This window comes from Chamaea fasciata, unplaced genomic scaffold (assembly GCF_029207755.1).
Source record: "Chamaea fasciata isolate MVZ Bird 193981 ecotype frontalis unplaced genomic scaffold, bChaFas1.0.hap1 SCAF_16, whole genome shotgun sequence".
Classification (NCBI taxonomy): domain Eukaryota; kingdom Metazoa; phylum Chordata; class Aves; order Passeriformes; family Sylviidae; genus Chamaea; species Chamaea fasciata.
Genome location: NW_027094101.1, coordinates 9,796,959 through 9,814,378, shown reverse-complemented (window position 1 = coordinate 9,814,378; position 17,420 = coordinate 9,796,959). Strand labels below are relative to the sequence as shown.

The 17,420-nt window shown below is 56.2% G+C and overlaps 1 protein-coding gene across 3 annotated transcripts in view; it reads right to left on the bottom strand.

Annotated features, from left to right (window-relative positions):
- NHERF2 (NHERF family PDZ scaffold protein 2) overlaps positions 1–17,420 on the bottom strand; it is a 32,550-nt gene that overhangs the window by 2,772 nt on the left and 12,358 nt on the right. For 2 of the 3 annotated variants that reach the window (XM_066197847.1, XM_066197849.1), the window contains exons 3-6: positions 6,223–6,402; positions 4,029–4,182; positions 2,077–2,120; positions 1,660–1,722 (exon numbers count right to left, since the gene is read on the bottom strand). In XM_066197847.1, coding sequence (XP_066053944.1) covers positions 1,660–1,722; positions 2,077–2,120; positions 4,029–4,182; positions 6,223–6,402 — 441 coding nt within the window. The remainder of the gene's footprint in view (positions 1–1,659; positions 1,723–2,076; positions 2,121–4,028; positions 4,183–6,222; positions 6,403–17,420) is intronic. The other variant, XM_066197848.1, reaches the window with a different exon arrangement.

The window sequence follows — 17,420 nt, the reverse complement described above, 5'->3', positions numbered from 1 at the left end:
CAAGTCTTTGATGTCCTCATGATCTGTTGGTTCCCACCTTGGATTAGCACCACCTCTGCCATATCTGACTGGCATGGCTAAATCAAGGTCTTTTGAATTCCTTGAGGACTCCACCACCTCCCTGGGCACTTCCAGTGTTTAACAACCCCTCCCATGAGGGATTTCCTCCTGCACAACAAGCAAACGCTCAGGGATGGGTTTTTTAAGGAGCAGGAGGTCAAAGCCCCTTCCCTGTGCTGTGTCCGTGGTTTCACTGGCAGTAGCATCCATGGAGTTCATTACAACACTGCATCTTGGGGGTGTTTCTCCTGCCTGAAGAGTGTGTGAGTGCACAGCTGGAAGTGGAAAAGCAGGAGCACAGGAGGTGCTGCTGGGCTGCACTCGTGTCAGGTGCGGGTAAACACACAGCACGGAGATCTCTGGTTTTAGGGAAACACTTCAGAGCCCCACCACGCATGCTCAGCTCTGCGACAGAATGCACAGACCCTGCTGATAACCGTGGGCAGGGCCTTCTATCAGCACTGAGATAACAGCACTGGCCTTGCTGGGCTGAACAAAACCAAACTGAGCCCAGGGACTTTGGTTTCTTGCCAGGACAGCGACCCCTGAACAGCCCAAGGGTGACTCCACGGGAGGAGCGCTCCAGCACATCCCACTTTTCCAACCTCTGCACCCCAGGGACTCTGACTTGTCGTGCAGTGACCCTGCAGCAGCCCAGGGGTGACTTGGGGGCAGAACCCGCTGTGCTCCCCAGAGGACACAGCCTGGTTTTCCCAGGGCGCAGCCATTGGATCAGGACATGCATTATTCAGTGCTCAGGGGGAAATGGGCAGATTGCAGGCGCTTGGACACAGCTGGTGTCCGAGAGGCTTCGGGGCTCTGGGTGCTCAGAGAGGCCAGGTGAGCACTTGGTGCTGTCACATTCCTGCTCCCAAACGTCCTGGGGCAGGGGACAGCAGGGCAGAGACCCCCACAGAGCACCTGCATGGAGACTTTGCTCCATTTATAGCAGAACCTTGTGCTCAAGATAATTTTTTGAGCACTTTGCAAATCTCCTAATTCTCAATACAAATCCCTTACACTTCTTATTTTAACAGGAAAAAAAACCCAACCTGCTAAATCATTAACACCTGAGAATGCCAATCTATGCCTTGTGTTGACTTTTGGTTGCCACTTCACCTTGCCCAACAAGTTTTGTCCTTTTCCAGTGTTGAGCCACACCACAGAAACCCCTTCAGCCCAGCCTGTCACCCAAAACAACTCCTCCCCTCCTTTAAACACTGTGATAAATTCACTGTGGTCCAAACTAAAAAAAAAAAACCAAAAAAAAAAAACCAAAAAAAAACCCCAAAAAAACCACTACTTTTTTTTTTTGTTTAGTTTTTTTTTTTTCTTTTAAAAATTTTAGCCTTCCCTGATACTGCTAGCAGCACTTGAGCCTCACAGTCCTGCTCCTCACAGATCCCCAGCCTTGCTGTAACTCATCAGTGTAATTACACCTCAGATCCCAAACCTGAACCTGGATTTTGGTTGCTGGGTGGGTACAAGTGAACCCAAGTCTGGGAGATCAACTGAAAACTCATCAATGCACAGCACTGTGAGGCAGGATTGTACCCACACCAGGGTGTAAAAGGGACAGGGAGTGTTTGGGGGCTTTACCTCGGATTCCTTCCCAGGACTCTGCAGGTCACTGTGAGATGAAGATGTGGATCCTCCATTCAGCTGGAGGAAAGGAAAACGTCAGTCTGGTTTGTGCCAGACAGAGTTAAACACAACAAATATCCGAGTACAGCAATGCTGGGCTGCTCCAGGGGTGGGATGGAGCCTGGAGGGGACGGTCCTGCTGAGGGGACCCTGCACACACAGGAGCTCCCTCAATTAAAGCTGCAGCGGGGAGTAATTAAAACCAGGCGGCAGCAGTAAAGCTGAGCTAAATGAGCCTTGGGGATTTGAGCATCCAGGCTCACCTGGCACAGGGCAGAGCCAGGGAAAGACCCTGATCCCTCCTGGTCACTCCCACACATCCCCCCAGGCTCCTACCCCGGGGGCTGTCACCAGGGGCAGGTGAGGACTCACCTGAGTCTGTGCAGATCCATTTGTCATGGGCTGGGGTACCACACCTGGACACAACAAACACAGAAAACACACACTGAGCACCCTCAGCTGGGATTGCTGCCTCAGGGCCCAGGACAGCATCCCTCAGCAGCATCACCTCCCATCCCACACCTTCCTCCTCTCTCCCCTGCCCACCCTGCCCCTTGACTGTCTCCTGTGCTGTTTCCCAGCCCACACAAAAGCCTTTCCCCTCTCCCTGTGCCCTTCTAGAACCACATCCCTGCTAAAATCCCCTGAATTCACTCCATTTCACCCTTTTGATCAGAGGAAAACACCTGCCAGATGAGGACCAAGTAACCTCCTTCTACAGGCACTATCTGCAGCACACTCCCCCCCTTTTTTTTTTTTTGACCATTAGTTTGTTTTCAGAAGTTCTTTAATCGAAAATCTTAAAAGCCAACTCGAAAATCTTCATCAAAATCAGCATCATGCTGTAGTCACTACAGTGTCTGGCACACAACCCGCTCTCCAGGCACTCTGGAATTTTTTTTTTTTGCTCACTTCCAACGATTAACAATAGCCCACACAACGGCAATTTGATGCATTTAAGCTGCCAGCCACCACGATCAAGTCATTGCCCCGGGCATTACCGTGTCTCACTGTCCCAGACTAACAGATGTGTTAATTGGGACGGGATTAATAACTGAATTATGGCAAGCATGGATGCTTTCCCTAGGGACTGACTGGGGGCTGCATCACTGCAGACTGTAGGGATTTCTGGGGCAAAGCAGAAAAACAAACCTAAATTGTGATTTCAAGAGTGTGCTGGTGAAAAAACCTCCGTGTGGCTTTGGGATCCTTAAATATTTTATTGCAGTCAATGTTGGGCTCACGTTTAGAGTAGGATAAGCTGAGCAATGGGCACCAGAAGTCAGCTCACACAGAGGTGATGTTTATGTCTCTGGTATCTCAAGTAGCCAAATTTTAAATCACTCAAATGAAAAACAAGCTTCAGGTGGGCAAGGAACAGAAGAGTGGGACTGGACTTCAAATTGGCCATACCTAGAAATACTTTAAAAATTCTAAATACTTAAAATAATCTAGAAGCCACTCATTGGCTTAAAGCTTGAGGTGCTCAGGATGAGCTGCAAGGCTCGCAAAGTGTCAGTCTGAGGTCAAAGCAGTTCAGTTAAAGAGGACAATTTTTTGAATTTTCCAGAGCCCTTCGGCGAGAATGCAGGTGCCAGGCAGACCCAACCCCTGCTCCCTGGGGAATGCAGGGCCTGGAGCACCCTGCCAGGAACAAGGGCTCCTTTATGGCAGTGCCAGCAGCCAGCCCCGGCTCCTCCTGGGAGCATCTGACACCCTGTGGCTCCCCCAGCACTGTCTGACCCATTTCTGGGGACAAATCTGCCCATTGAGCATCCCGGGGGATCAGATAAGGAGCAGCTGTGCCGGGAACACAGAGCTGCCCATTGAGCTGGGAGACTGCAGTGGGGCAGGTCGGGGAGTGGAGGAGCAGCTTTCCCTGCCAGGAAAACATTTCCTGCACGGATCCACGCTGTGATCAGCCGGCGTGGAGCCCTTCCCTCTGCACAGGGACTCTGCCGTGCAGCAAAGAGCAGTCAGGGAATCAGAGAATGTGGAGTGATTCAGGTTGGAAAGGACCTCAAAGTTCACCCAGTCCCACCACGAGCAGGGACACCTTCTCCCAGGACAAGCCCTGCTAAGCCAGGCTTTGAAGGCTCCCCCCCAAAATCCCACCCCACCTCCGTGGCAGGGAGTTTTACAGTTAATCACTCACCCTGTAAAAGCAACAAAGTGTGTTTTTGGCGGGGTGAGGGTGTATTCTCGCTATTTATAAATAGCTGGGTGGTGCTCAGGAAACTACTGAGGGATGAGACAGGAGGGAAATGTGACTCTGCCTCGCTCCTGAGATCCCACCCGTGAGTCACGGGAAAGGAAGGCCTCACCTTTGGTGTGCTCCTCCGTGGGGGTCACCCCCAGCTTCTTGAAGTACTCGTCTGTCTCGGGGTCCACCACCAGGAGCCTGGCCTCGCTGTCCCTGGATTTGATGTGGGACACCACCTCCGAGTGCCTCAGCCCCTCCACGTTGATCCCATTCACCTGCAGAGCGACGGGGGTCACAACCCAAACCCGTGCCAGAGGGGCTGCTCCTGTCTCCCAGACCCCCTTCTTCCCCTAAGGGGTGGGATTTGTCCTTTTTTTATTCCCCTTGGGATGACAGGAAGGTTCCAGGCTTTTTCCTTCTCCCCTCTCCTAAACCCCCCCAGTGCCCCTGGCAGAGCATCCTCACGCCTCTGCCCGCATCCCAAACACATCCACGGGGAATCACAGATCCCAGGCTCCCAACAGAACCCTCTTTGGTGCTGTCAACCCCAGCCTTCCCCTTGGATGTGCCCAGGAATCTCGGGCTGCCTGTGGGCACAGACACTGGGCTGTGTCCTGGGGCAGCCCCGTGCCATCCTTCATCCCTCTGCTATGGAAAACCGGATTTTTGTGCCCCTGACAGGCGATTCCCTGTGCCTGGAGCACGGATTCATCTCTCCCTCCCCTGCGTGCGAGCCGGGACCTGCAGGGAACGCGATCCCGATTGTTCCCCGCAGCGAGGGGACAATGGTGACTCAGGACATTGTTCGGTGCCAATGAATCACCCTTTGTCCCACCGGGAAGGGCTCCTCTGCACCGCCCCAGGGCTCGTCCACATCCAGAGGGACAGACGACACTGCAGAGCCTGAGCTCCAGACTCTGGGATCCCCTTTCCAGCTTCCCCCTGCTTCTCAGGGCACAGCTGCAGGGGAAGGGATGAAAAGAAACCCCACGCAGGCTCTGCACCCCATTCCAGCCCTGCTCCATCCCTGTCCTGCCACTCCAGCTCACCCCAGTCCATGCCCAGAGCTCACCCCTGGCTGAGCCCAGGGCTGCTCTCTCCCCACCCCGCCACAGGCCGGGGGGGCATCAAATATTTATCCCAGCCCCAAAGAGCAGGCAGGGAGGGGATCGGGTTTCTGAGCTCACCAGCTCACCCCGAGCTGCTTTGTGTGCGCCAGGCCCGGGGCCAAGCCCATAAATAAATAATGCGACCCCTGGATGTGACACCACCCAGCCACTGCCACCCGTGCCCAGCCCCACGCTGCTCCCAGCATTAAACTTTCAGCTGCTGGGGAGAGGCAGCAGCTCCCACTGGCTTGGGGAATGATTATTCATGGGCCTGGAAAGCGGGAGAGTGCTCTGCTCTCAGGACTTTCCCAGTTCACACTCTTGCAGGGGTGCAAATCCCCAAATTCCTGCTCTGAGCTGGGAGTGAGGGCCACAGCTCGGTCCCTGTGGGGTGGTTTTGGGGTTCAGCCTCCTGGGGAACAGCCCAAGCAGGGGATATCCATGTGTTCCACAGGGTGATGGCTGCTGTGGATGGGGGCAGCTCTGGATGGGGGAAGCTCCTTCTCCAGGAGAAACACAACACACAAGCCAAAGAGAGGGCAATTCCCAGCCACATCCAAACTTTTTGGCCCCATCTTGGACAAAAAGCGTTGTCCAGAATCTTCAAGATGTTTCCAAGAATATTTTCCCCCCATCTTTCATAATTTTTTGTCTTAAAATCTCTGCAAAGCCTCTTCTCCTGTTTTTCCAAGCATTCCCTGGCAGGGCATCAGCTCAGCACCAAGCTGGCCTCATACCCACCTGCCCAACCCTCCCTGGTGCCAGCCAGAGCCAGCACAGCACCTTGGGGACATGGGTCACTGCCGGGGGGAATGGCTGGACTCAGTAGTCTTGGGAGGGCTCTTCCAGCCTAAAAAATTTCAAGTTTCTACTCTGCAATTCCACCCAGACTCCAGAGCTCACAAATGCCCACCTGGCAGGAGAGGAAGGAGCTCAACCCCCCAGCTGGAGCAGCCCCACCAGCTGTAGGACAGCAAGGTAGAGGAACACAGGGGGGATCAAATGGGAAAGGTGATGGGATGGGGGGAAAGGTGATGGGGTGGGGACTGTTCACATGGGAAAGGTGATGGGATGGGGGAAAAGGTGATAGGATGAGGGTGGTTCAGATGGGAAAGGTGATGGGATGGGGGTGGTCCAGATGGGAAAGGTGATGGGGGCTGTCTCAGCTTGCCCAGGGTCCCAGCCCTGCTGCTGTCCCCCCGTTACCTCCACCAGCCTGTCCTGGGGCCGCAGCCCTGCCCGAGAAGCCGGCGAGTCGGGATCCACGGAGCGGATGAACTGCCCCGGCCGGGATTTCTCGCTGTGCAGGTTGAAGCCGTAGCCATTGGGGCCTTTCTTCAGGTGGCAGAGACGTGGGCACAGCTCCTTCTGTCCGTTCAAATCCTGCTTCATGGAGGAGAGGGTGGGGGAGACAAAGGCACTGGGGGTTAATTTATGGCTTTGGGGTGGCTCTCAGGCAGATGTGACTGTAAATAAAGCCCCGAGGAAGCGCCGTATCTGCCCCTCCGTCCTCGGCCTGGGGACAGCTTAACAAATGGATTTCCTCTCATTGAGGCTATTTTCGAAACCCAATTGTCCAAAACCACTCCAGAAAAATGAAAACAAAACAAAAAAAGTGCATTTCCTTCACCAGGAGTGGCTCAGATTAACCCACCCATAGGCTGGGACTCCCCCCCAGCAGCGGCCGAGCCCCAGCCCCAGGCAGGGAGGAACCAAGGCCCAGTCCTGCTTGGCCCAGGCTCACCCAGACCTGGGATTAACCTCAGGCAGGTATTTAAGGCAGGGCCACACCCTCGGTCTCGATGACACCACTGGTGCCATCCCCTCCCAGCGAGGAGGGATGAGGATGATGAATCTGAACACCCAGGAGCTCCCTGCAGCTCAGGAAGGCTGAGCTTGGCAGGATGAACAGCACGTGAGGAGTTCAGTGCTTCCCCTCGTGCCATGGAAAACGCTTTATGGCTCCTTGGGGCAGCCGGGGAGCAACAAATCCCAGTTTTCTGCAGGTCTTCAGGATCCCTTACATTCCCTGGGATGCTGCTTCCACCAGCAGCTCCAGCTCGTGGCACGTCTCTGCAAGAGGCACCTGGGAGATTCAGAGTGTTCAATTTCACCCACAGTTTAAGGGAAACATCCCCCCTGGATGAGTTTTAACCTTCCCTCAGAGCAGGAGCACCACTGCTCCCTGCCTGCCCACACAGAGGATTGATCTGGGAAATCTCTTACAGCCTTTCCCTCCAAATTAAAAATCCAGGCAGCAGTTTCCCTCCTCCTTCCTCTCTTGGCTGAAAGACACCGTGAAACACCAAACCTCCCAACTCCTTCACCCCCTCAAGGAGGGATTTTACAGAGGAGAACAAAGTGGGGACACAGAATGATCACTGCCAGGGATCCCTGTGCTGGGAGATGGAATTTGCACAGAATTCCAGATGGGGTGGAAGGGACCTTAAAGATCACCTTGTTCCAGCCCCTGCCATGGGCAGGGACACCTCCCACTGTCCCAGGCTGCTCCAAGCCCTGTCCTACCTGGCTTTGGACACTTGCAGGGATCCAGGGGCAGCCACAGCTTCTCTGGGCCATTTTGGCTGTGGCTGCACTGCCCAGGGGTGAGAGGGGTGAATCAGGGTGCAGCACCACCACCCAGGAAGAAACAGGGATGCAAAGTGACCAGCCTTTACACACAGAATGGTCCAGGTGGGAAGAAACCACTGAAGGTCATTGAAGTCCAACCTCCCTGTTCACGCAGAATTCCCCAGAGCCCAACACTCAGGATTGTGTCTTTCCTCTGGCACAGGAGGGGCACCTTCACCACCAAATTCCTCAAAAACCGCTCACACACAAAGGTCACCACCAGCAGTGCCCGTCACAGGCATGGGGGCACACTCCAAACTGCTGCAAACTGCTCCTGAATTTCACAGAGATTCCCTTAGCAAATGAGTCTTTTTTATTAAAAACCAGCTCAATCCCAGCTCGGTTCTTCAAGGGGAAAGGTTACCAGGGAACAACCCAAACCAGGATGGGGCTCCCAAGCCCCTCCTGTACCTGCTGCCCACACCCAGGGCAGCCCTGCAGCCCCATCCTCTGAACCCTGCAGCCCTTCTCCCATGGCCCTGGAGCAGCCTGTTCACCCTATCTGCAAACATTTCCAGCCTGCCTCGGAGTTCTTCAAAATCTGAAGAAAACAGGAAATGATTCAAGCGGCCCGAGAGGGTCGGACTGGCGTGACCTTAAAGGACACACGGGGCTCTGTGCAGAGTGTGGGGTCACCAAAGTGCATCTGGGATCACCAAAATCCATCAGGGATCACCTATTCGAGTTTAAAAAGGACCTTTAAAAACCATTTTCTTCCCACTCCGTGTTTTTTCACAGGGTCAGAGTTGCTGCAGCAGTGTGAGAACACAGAAATCACTGAGAATAACCCAAAAATCTGTGCTGGAGGTGCTGTCCCAGCGTGGGGATCCCTTGGGGACACCCTGGCAGGGTCAGTCCCTCCTCCTCCTCCTCCAGGGCATCCCCTGGGATCAGCAGTGAAATCAAATTACTCACTAAACAAACCACCCAGGGAACAGCTTCAGGGCAGGATCCCTTTGGCTGGGAAGGTGCTGACTGGTGCCATGTCCTACGTGGGCTTGTGCTGCTTTCACTGCAGAGCCTTGAATTTAAGGTCCTTAACTGGAACGAATCCAAGACATTTCTTTTTAAATATATACACATAAAAAAACCAAAAATAATAATCCCAATTCAGCATCTGTTCTGGGCAGCAATCCTGGGGGGAAAACTGCTTATCCTCCCGCAGAGATGATCCAGGGCTTTTGCTGGGCTCTTAAACCTCCCGGCTAACGCAATCCTCGGCTGCTGGGGAAAAAAAAAAAAACAGGTCTTGGAGCTGAGCTCTGCAAAGCCCCTCTCCGGGATTAAGCCGAGCCTGACACTCCCCTCGCTCCCCGCAGCTCAAGACACGGAGCCGCTGCCTCCCCTGCCAGCTCCGCTTTTTATTTTCCTTTTTGGCCCGTGCCAGCGTTTCCCTGGTCGTGTTCTGGGAAGATATTTCCTAAACTCCCGAGGGGAATTTGGCCTTTGTGAGAGCCAAGCCGTGCCACAAAAGCATTCCCGGGAACAGTGGCGGAGTTATCTGGGCTTCCCAGGGAACCCGCCCGCCTGCGGGAGGCTCCAGAACCAGTTTGGATCGATTGATGTTCACATGGATGCTGTAAAGCAACAAAATTCGGCTCGATTTTGTTTGGGTTTTTTGGCCTTAAAAAGCCAAAAATTGCCCGCACACCCAATTAAAAAAAAAAAAAAAAACCTCCAAAAAAAGAAAAAAACCCCACCAAAACAAAACAAACAAAACCCCAACAAAAAAAAAAAAAGAAAAAAATAACTCCAAAAAAGAAAAAAAAAAAGCCACCAAAACAAAACCCCACCAAAAAAAAAACCAAAACAACCCCCCTTCCCCCCCCCAAAAAAAAAGGAAAATGAAGCTGTCTTTTAGCTTTTTTTTTTTTTTTTCCCCCTCTCTCCAGGCATTCAAGCACTTCAGTGGCCACTGATTTTATGAGCTGGGTTAAGCAGGGCACACTCCATTGCTGTCTGTGCCACCCCCAGGAATGCCTGTGCAGATAAACGCTGCCTGCACGATGAACTCCACTCACACCCCATCCCTGGAGCTGCAGCTTGGGGCAAACCAGCAGCATTTTCCAAGGAAAAAGGTTTCGGAAGCGCAGCTCAAGCTGGTCCATTTTAAAATGCACAAACAAGACATTAAATAACAATGAAATGCTTTCAGTAAAATTTAAAAGAAAAAAAAAAAAACCCTGATTGGGTGTTGCCAGCTCTCACAATCTCACGGCAACTCTTTGCAGCATCTGATTTTTTATTTCCCTTCGAGTTTCCAGCGCTGCTGATGGGAACTGGGGTCCCTCAGGGACACCCCTTGGCTCGTGGGGGTCACCTGGGAACACCCTGTGGCTCACTGGGGTCTTCCAGAGACAAGCCCCATGTCCCTGGGGGTCCCCAGAGATCCCCTTGGGGTGCCCCAGCACTGGCGGTGTCACCCCTGCAGTGACCAGGACTGTTCCCACTTCCCACACCTGGGGCTGGTGGCACAAATGTCACCAGCTCTCACTAACGAGGGGTTTCCACGCCATTAATTAGCACTCGGCAGCCACCATGAAAGCAAAATCCACTCCCAGAAAGCACCAAAAGGAACCAAAATTCCCCTCCTGGGTTTTGAGGGGCAGCAGAGCAGCCCCCAAAGCTCCGTTACCCAACCAAACCCACCTGACCCTACAAAATCCCCTCCCCAGCTCAACACCACGAGGCCACCGGTGCCAGAGACCCTCCTGCTGCCACTGCTGAGCCAGCCCTGAGCCACAGCCCAGGACTGGGGTGTCCCCAGGGTCACCACTGCCCCGAAGGACACTGACTCACAAAACCAACCTGCACACTCCAGCCTGACCCGGAGCAGGGATTAAAAGGGCATTTCAAAACCAGCCCAAAAAGCTGCAGGAACATCCATGGCCTCTCCAGGATGCCACACTGCCAACCCTAACCCCTAACCCAGGACGGTCTCCAGCCCCTCATGCCCACAATGGGCTAAAACGCCTTGGAAGCCACGGGTTTATTCCAGGAATATTTATTCCAGGAATAAAATACCAGTGCCAGTGTGGACACTGGCTCTGCTGGGTCCTCCAGGAGAGGAGGAGGAGGAGGAGGGAGAGGAGAACACAGACACAGAGCTACTCTAGAGGCCGAGGCCATTGGTACCATCTGCCCTGGGATCCCGGTGAGTCCTGCCGTGCCTCGGCCACGATGTCACCCAGCCCTCAGCACGGGGGTCACCCCGGACCTCCTCCCAGGCTGAAGGGACACCCTTGGCCAGGTGGGAAGGGCAGGGTGTCCCACGATGGAAGCAGGAGCTGCTCGTGGCCCAGAATGGGGATTTGCTGGAACTGCACCAAGCTCAGCTCCTGGGTGTGCCGCCCGTAATCACCGGGATCAGGGCTCAGTCCTGCCCTAAGCGAGCCCTAATCGGCTCAGCCCTGCCTGGGACCACCTCACCCCGCTCCCAACAGCAGCCTGTCCCCCCGTGCCCACCCCAGGGGCTTTGCCAGACAGCTTCAGTCTGCCCTGCTGGGAACTGCAGCACCTGGATGCGCTCCAGGCTCCACATCACCCAGGACAGGTCAAACCTTTCCATCCCTGCCTGGCAGAGCTGGACAAAACCCAGGCAGGAGCGTTCCTGCCTAATTTACATTGTTAACATACTTCAGGTCAGCTGCCATGGCGTTTCCTCTCCCTGTCTGTCTGGTTTCAGTCAGAAAATGGCTCCTTTGCTCCCTCCCAAACAAACCTCAGCGGCACAACCCACCAGGGCTGGAGGACAGCGGGCTCCTGTCCTGCCCTGGGGACACTTTGGGACATGGAGATGTCCTGAGGGGACAGAGAACACTGCTCAGAGCCTCGGTGCCCATTCCCACTGTCTTGCCTCCAGCTGGGACTCCTCCATCCCCTGCACTTTGGATTCTCCAGTGCAGGCAACAGCACCGAGGGATGCAGGGGAGGGGATGCACAACCACCTCCAGGGGTTGTGGGGCAGAAATTCAGGATCCTGACCCAAATCCAAACCCCCAGCAGGCAGAGCAGTGAGGGACAACACTGGGAGCCTGGAAGGAGCCAAGGAAAGGGAGAAACCGATGCAGGAAAGGGGCCCAGAGGCCACTGCACCACCAGAACAAGAGACCCCATTTACACCCCTGCCAGGGACACCCTCCCTTGGCAGTACTGGTTATACTGGGAGCTGAGCCGAGCCTCGGGCCAGCTTTAATTGCCACTATTATTACCACAGTTCTGCTGGGAGCTCAAAGGCTGCCGCCCGTGCACGGATTTAGGGATGTGCTTAACTTTAAGCAGATTTTTGTCACCAGCCTGGGAAGGGGAGGGGTGAAACCTCGCTGTCTTCCACGCTGCAAAGATGAGGAAAGCTGGGAGAAGCAGGAGCCCTCCCCGGGGCTGCCAGCACTGCCCACAGCCCTGCTTGCCATGAGAACCAGGGGGCTTTGGGATGGTGCCACGGCTGGAGCGGGATCGCTGTCCCCATTCTCCGCTGTGCCAGGGATCCTCCTCTCCCCTCCCCGTCCCCCAGGAATGACTCAAGTTTCCCATTAAAGCAGCATCAGAAAGGGGGGAGGGGGAGGGGCATGTAACCCTGCATCCCCCAGGGCCAGGGGACCTCGGTGACACTTGGAGAGGGGGAACAATCCTCAAAACTCACCGGGGGAGTGGGGCTGGCAGAGGGAGGGCAGGCAGAGCAGCCCCCGGGTCTGCACTGTGGGCAGAGGACACGGCAGCTCCCCCCCCCCCCCATCCCGAGGGCTGGAAAAGCAGAGCAGGGACACTCCTGGAACATCCCAAGCCCCGGCTGGTGCTCAGTTCCACGCTGGGATGCTGCTGGGGAGGGCTCGGGGGCTCATTCCCTCCCTCCCTCCCTGCCGGCCGCACACGTCTCCCCCAGCTCCATCCCCCAGCCGGAGGCAGCCAGCGCCGAGAGGGCTCAAACTCCAGATGTTGGTGAAACGCTATAAATAACAGAGGGGGAGGGGGCTCGAACACAAGCAGATGTTCCTCCCCTTCCCCGCAGGGCCAGAGCTGGGACTGGGCAGGAAGGTGATTCCAGCAACCAGAGACCCTCCCCAGGCAGGGGTTTTCCACCAGCCAGGAATAAATCCTCGGGCAGGAGCAGCAAACAACCTGTTTCCATTTTCATGCAGCCACAACTCTTGATTTCCACCCAGCCCATTCCCGAGGTGTTTCAGCTCCAACATCAATGGTCAAAAGAGGAAAAGCTCACATCACTCCTCCAACACAGGCCTGAGAGCCCAGAGGCACCCAGTGAATGCTCCTTCTTCCCAAAAAAGCTCCCACATTCACCTCCCGGCAGGACAAAGTTTCAGATGCCCCCAGGGACTGCAGAGTGCCCGTGGTCATCGCTACCCCGGAGAAAAGGATCAGCACAAACGTGGTTGAGCTGCCAAGAAAAAGCTTTTGGCAGAGCCTGTGATCACCCTAAAATCAGCAGAGTTACCTTCAGTATCAGCAGGAGGAGAGCAGGGTGCTGCAGGCTCCTGACGGTGACAGCACAAACTGTGCCTCACCCCAGTGTCACAGCCCCGTGTCACAGCCCCGTGTCACCACCTGGCCCCTCACCTGCCTGCCCCCCAGCACAAGAAATCTCTCTGGCATTATTCAAATTACTCCAATTATTTCAATTGCTCCAGCAGGTTTTGAGCCACAGAAGCATTAAAAAACCCCAAACAGGTATTTATTTTAAGAGCAGCAAACACTGAGGTTTGTGCTGTTGCCCCAGCACCCTGCTGCCAGCCTGGGGGGCTGCACCAGCACACACCCAGTGCCCTTTGGATGCATCCCACCACCTTCTGTGCCAGCAGGCAGCGGGTGAGGATGGCACTGAGTGATTCCAATTAGCAATGGAACACGTCCAGCCACGGCTCCTCGGCAGGACCCAGGGCCAGGCTGCAGCTGAGAGGGTAATTTGGAGATTTCTGGGATTTTTCTGATGACAGTCCCTGCGAGGAGGAGGAGGAGGATCATCAGCCATGCCATGGAAAACCCAGACTGACAGCACAGCTCCTTCCAGCCCAGGAGGGGAAGGATGATGCCCACAGTGGGCGCCAAGCCTCAGCAGGGCCCTGGATGCGCCCTGAGCCCTTTTGGACACATCACTGGTGCCAGGGTGGTGCCAAAGTAATCACAAAAGATTAACGAGGCCCTTCACCATCCCACATCACCACAGCAGCAGCAAGAGGAGGTTTGCACCTTCCCTGTGCCCTACACCAAAGTGTCCAGCTCCCCCTGGCAGGTGCTGAGGGATGCAGAGCTGTGGCAGCACCCCTGTGCCAGGGGTTGTTATCCCAGCAAAGCTCCAGGCACAGAAAACAAGGGCAGGAAGGACGTGGAGGGTGGGGAGGTGCAGCCCACACTGCCAGCCTGTGGGATGGCACCACTCCCACCCTGGCACTGGGAACGGCAGCTCCCTCACGGCTCCCACCAGGGCTTCACCCCCACAAAAAACCTCCTGCCAAAGAAACCAGAGCTCGACCTTCCCCCCCAGGGCCGCCCCCGGGCACGGGGTAAGCCGGGATTTGCCCCTCTCCGACATCCCTGCGGCATTATGGAAATCCCTGAGCACAAAGGGGCCTCTCAGCAGGGACGGGGCTGCACAGGGCCACGTCCTGCTTGGCACCTCGTGTCCCCAGCGGGGAGGGGACAAACCCTCTGAGGGTCCCCGATGGGCACAGCCCAGCTCTGTCCAGCTGATCCCCCCCAGACTGATTTATCCCCCCAAAGGAGCTGTCTCAGCCATTCCCTGGCAGCCCCACAGCTGGGGACTCTCTCAGCCACAAGCCAAGGGAAGCAGCAGCACTTTCCCCCCCCCTCCCCTTTGCTGGCTTTGGAGCAGACTCAGACAGCAAAGGCACCCACGCTCTCCCCCCTGGGCAGGGCTGGAGCCAGCAACAGCAGCACAGGCTTGGCTGGAGCAGGGAGCAGCTGGGCCAGCCCAGGGACAGAGGGAGGGAGGATGGAGGAGACCGAAACCGCCACGTGCACGTGTTTTCGTGGAGAGAGAGACGACTTTTCCAGCAGCATCTGCCAAGGGAACAGGCAGCCGGGATACCAGGGAGCTCCTCTGCTCCACAGGGATCAGCTCCATGTGGGTCCTGGCAGGCTGGGGATGTGTCCAAGAGGAGAAACGTGGAATCTCCATTCTGGATTGAAAGGGATCTCAGCGGATCCTGAGGGATCTGTTTTCCACTGGGGGCGGGGAGGGAAAAGAGCATCGGTCACTGAGCAGGGCTCGAGCTGCTGGAACAGGGGGAAAAGTCCTTCCCACGCTCACCATGAACCCCCAGGCGAGAGGAGGGATTGCCCTGGACAATGGGAAGGCAGAGGGAGATGGGAATGAACTTCCCCAATCCCACAGTGTTCCCTCCCTCCCTCCCTGCCATGGAGCTCTCGTCCCCCAGGGCACAGACGTGTCCCACTCTGTGACACCCCAAATCAGAGAGCTGCTACACCCCATGGCACATCCCAAATGAAGCCTCCTGCACAGGGCAGAGCCCCAGGCACAGCTCCCACCCCGGCTCAGCATCACTTCCAGCCGGGGCTGTGCCAGACCTGGGCACCTCCAGGCTCTGCCCTTCGGCCCTTCTGGAGGCCAAGCCTTGAGCAATCACCAAACACCCGCTGGAGCCGGCCCCATTCCTCGCCTCCAGTGACCCCGGGTCAGCAGCAGGAATCCAGCCCTGCAGCTTTGTGCTCCCACGGCCCTGCCTTGGCACCGAGGGCTGCCAGGAAAACCCCTGGAGGTGGAGAGGGCTCCGTGATGCACCAGGCACTGCAGAGAGCACCTCCCACCCCCGAGAACACCCCCCGGGACAGGGAGGCTGTTTGGGAAAGGTATTTTCCCAAGGACTGAGGCTGCTCAGGCTCTGTACTCCTGCTTTTCCCCTGTGCCAGGGCTGTGGGAACACGGCAGCACCACACAGCAAACCCTACCAGGCTGCTCAAAGCCACCAAGCCCTGCCTTGAGAGCCAGATTTTTAGGGCTAGGGTGGAATCCCAGCGCCCTGCAGAAAGCCAGCTGTCAGTCAAGGCATCTCATAAAGAATGGGCAAAACTTTTGCGCACCACAGGCCAGCAAGAACACAAACTCCCACCCTAGAGGAAGAGCTCATGGGTGCCACCCTCAGCCTTGCAGAGAGGAAGGCACAAACCATCCTGCTGGTCCCTTTGGGGCTGGTTTTCTCCTTCTGTTCTGCCACCAAAGCCAGCTGGGAGCGAGGGGTGTGCTGGGCAGGGGGACAGATCTGCACCCCCAGCCCGGCCCCTGCCCAGGAAAGGGGGGAGAACAGGCTCTGCTCTGTGACTGCTGGGCCCAGGGAAGTTCAATAGTTTACTCCTAATATTTGTCTTGGCCGGGCAGCCCAGCTCGCAGGAGGAAATGGGGCAGGGGGAGGGCTCCAAACATCCTCTGCATTCCTTGTAACAAGAGCAAAGGGAGCAAAACCAGCACCGGGGCACCCGCGCTCGGGGTCACCCCATGTGAGCCCTTTTTGTGTTTAGAAACGCTGCAATGAAACATCCAGGGGTGCAATTCTCCAGAAAGCAGTGGGGGGGGTGAGGGGGGCCTTGCTCCCAGCCCTTGGCTCGACACGTAAACTGCTCCCTTCCCCCCCCCAAAAAACCCCCAAAAGTCACAGCTTCTGCACAAAACCTGCTGAGCTGGGCACAGCACACAAAGCCTCCACTTCTGCTGGGGTTCCCCTTGACCTCCCCCATCCAGAACTCGACCCTGCTGTCACTGCCCCCGTTGCACAACGCTGGCACCAGCTCCATCCCCCCACACTGCTGGGACACACGGGATCAAACGAGACCTGATGCAATCAGGGACCAGCAGGAGAGCTCCAAAAATGACATTTTTTAAACCAAGCTCCTCAAAAACCAGGGGGTCACAGATGATGCCCCTTGCCAGGGAGCTGGGCTTATCTCCAGCTGAACGGGGCTGGGGCAGATAAGGGGGCTGGGGGTGGCCCTTGGAGCCCTGTGAGCCACGTTCCTGGGGCAGGGGAGGATCTCCTGTGATAACCCCGGAGCCAGGGCCTGCGCCTGCTGATAAACCCGGGCTGAAGGGGGTGACAGTGCCAGCCCTGGAGCTCTGGGCATGCTGCCACCCGTGCCTGTGGTGGGGGAAACCCAGAGCCCTGAGAAAGAGGGAACAGCCCCAGAACCAACAGAGGGATTTGGGTGCCCAGCACAACCCACCAGCCACTCCCAGGGGGCTCTGATCCCACATTCCAGCCCCATACACGGTGTCCCACATCCCCCTGGCTCAGCCCCCCATGCCAGTGCAGCCCAGCTGCCAGACAAGAGCAGGGAACTCTTCCAGGCAAAGCCAACCACTCACCCGCTTAGAACTAATTAGGGCTTGTCTTAATTAAATCCTGCTAACCATGAACACAACCCCAAAGGCCAGAATTAACTGATTTGCCTGGGATGGCCTCTGGCTGCTCATGAGGGGCTGCTGGTCTGGTGGGAAGTGCTGGACACAGCCAGACAGGAGCTGCCAGGGATTGGGAAGAGCCCCTGGAGCCCTTCCCCAGGGCACAGCGTCAGTGCCCAGGGAGTGCCAGCTCAGCCAGGTGCCAGGGCCACATTCCCAAGGCTGGGAGCTCAGGCTGGAGCACAGGGATTAGCCCTCCCACCACCTTTTTGTGCTGCTCTCGTGTCTTTAAGGGGATTAGTCCCTGTAATTCCATGAGAGGGTTTAAGCACAGAACACCCCACTGCAGCAGAGGGGGATGGAGAGGTCCAGGAATACCTTTGGA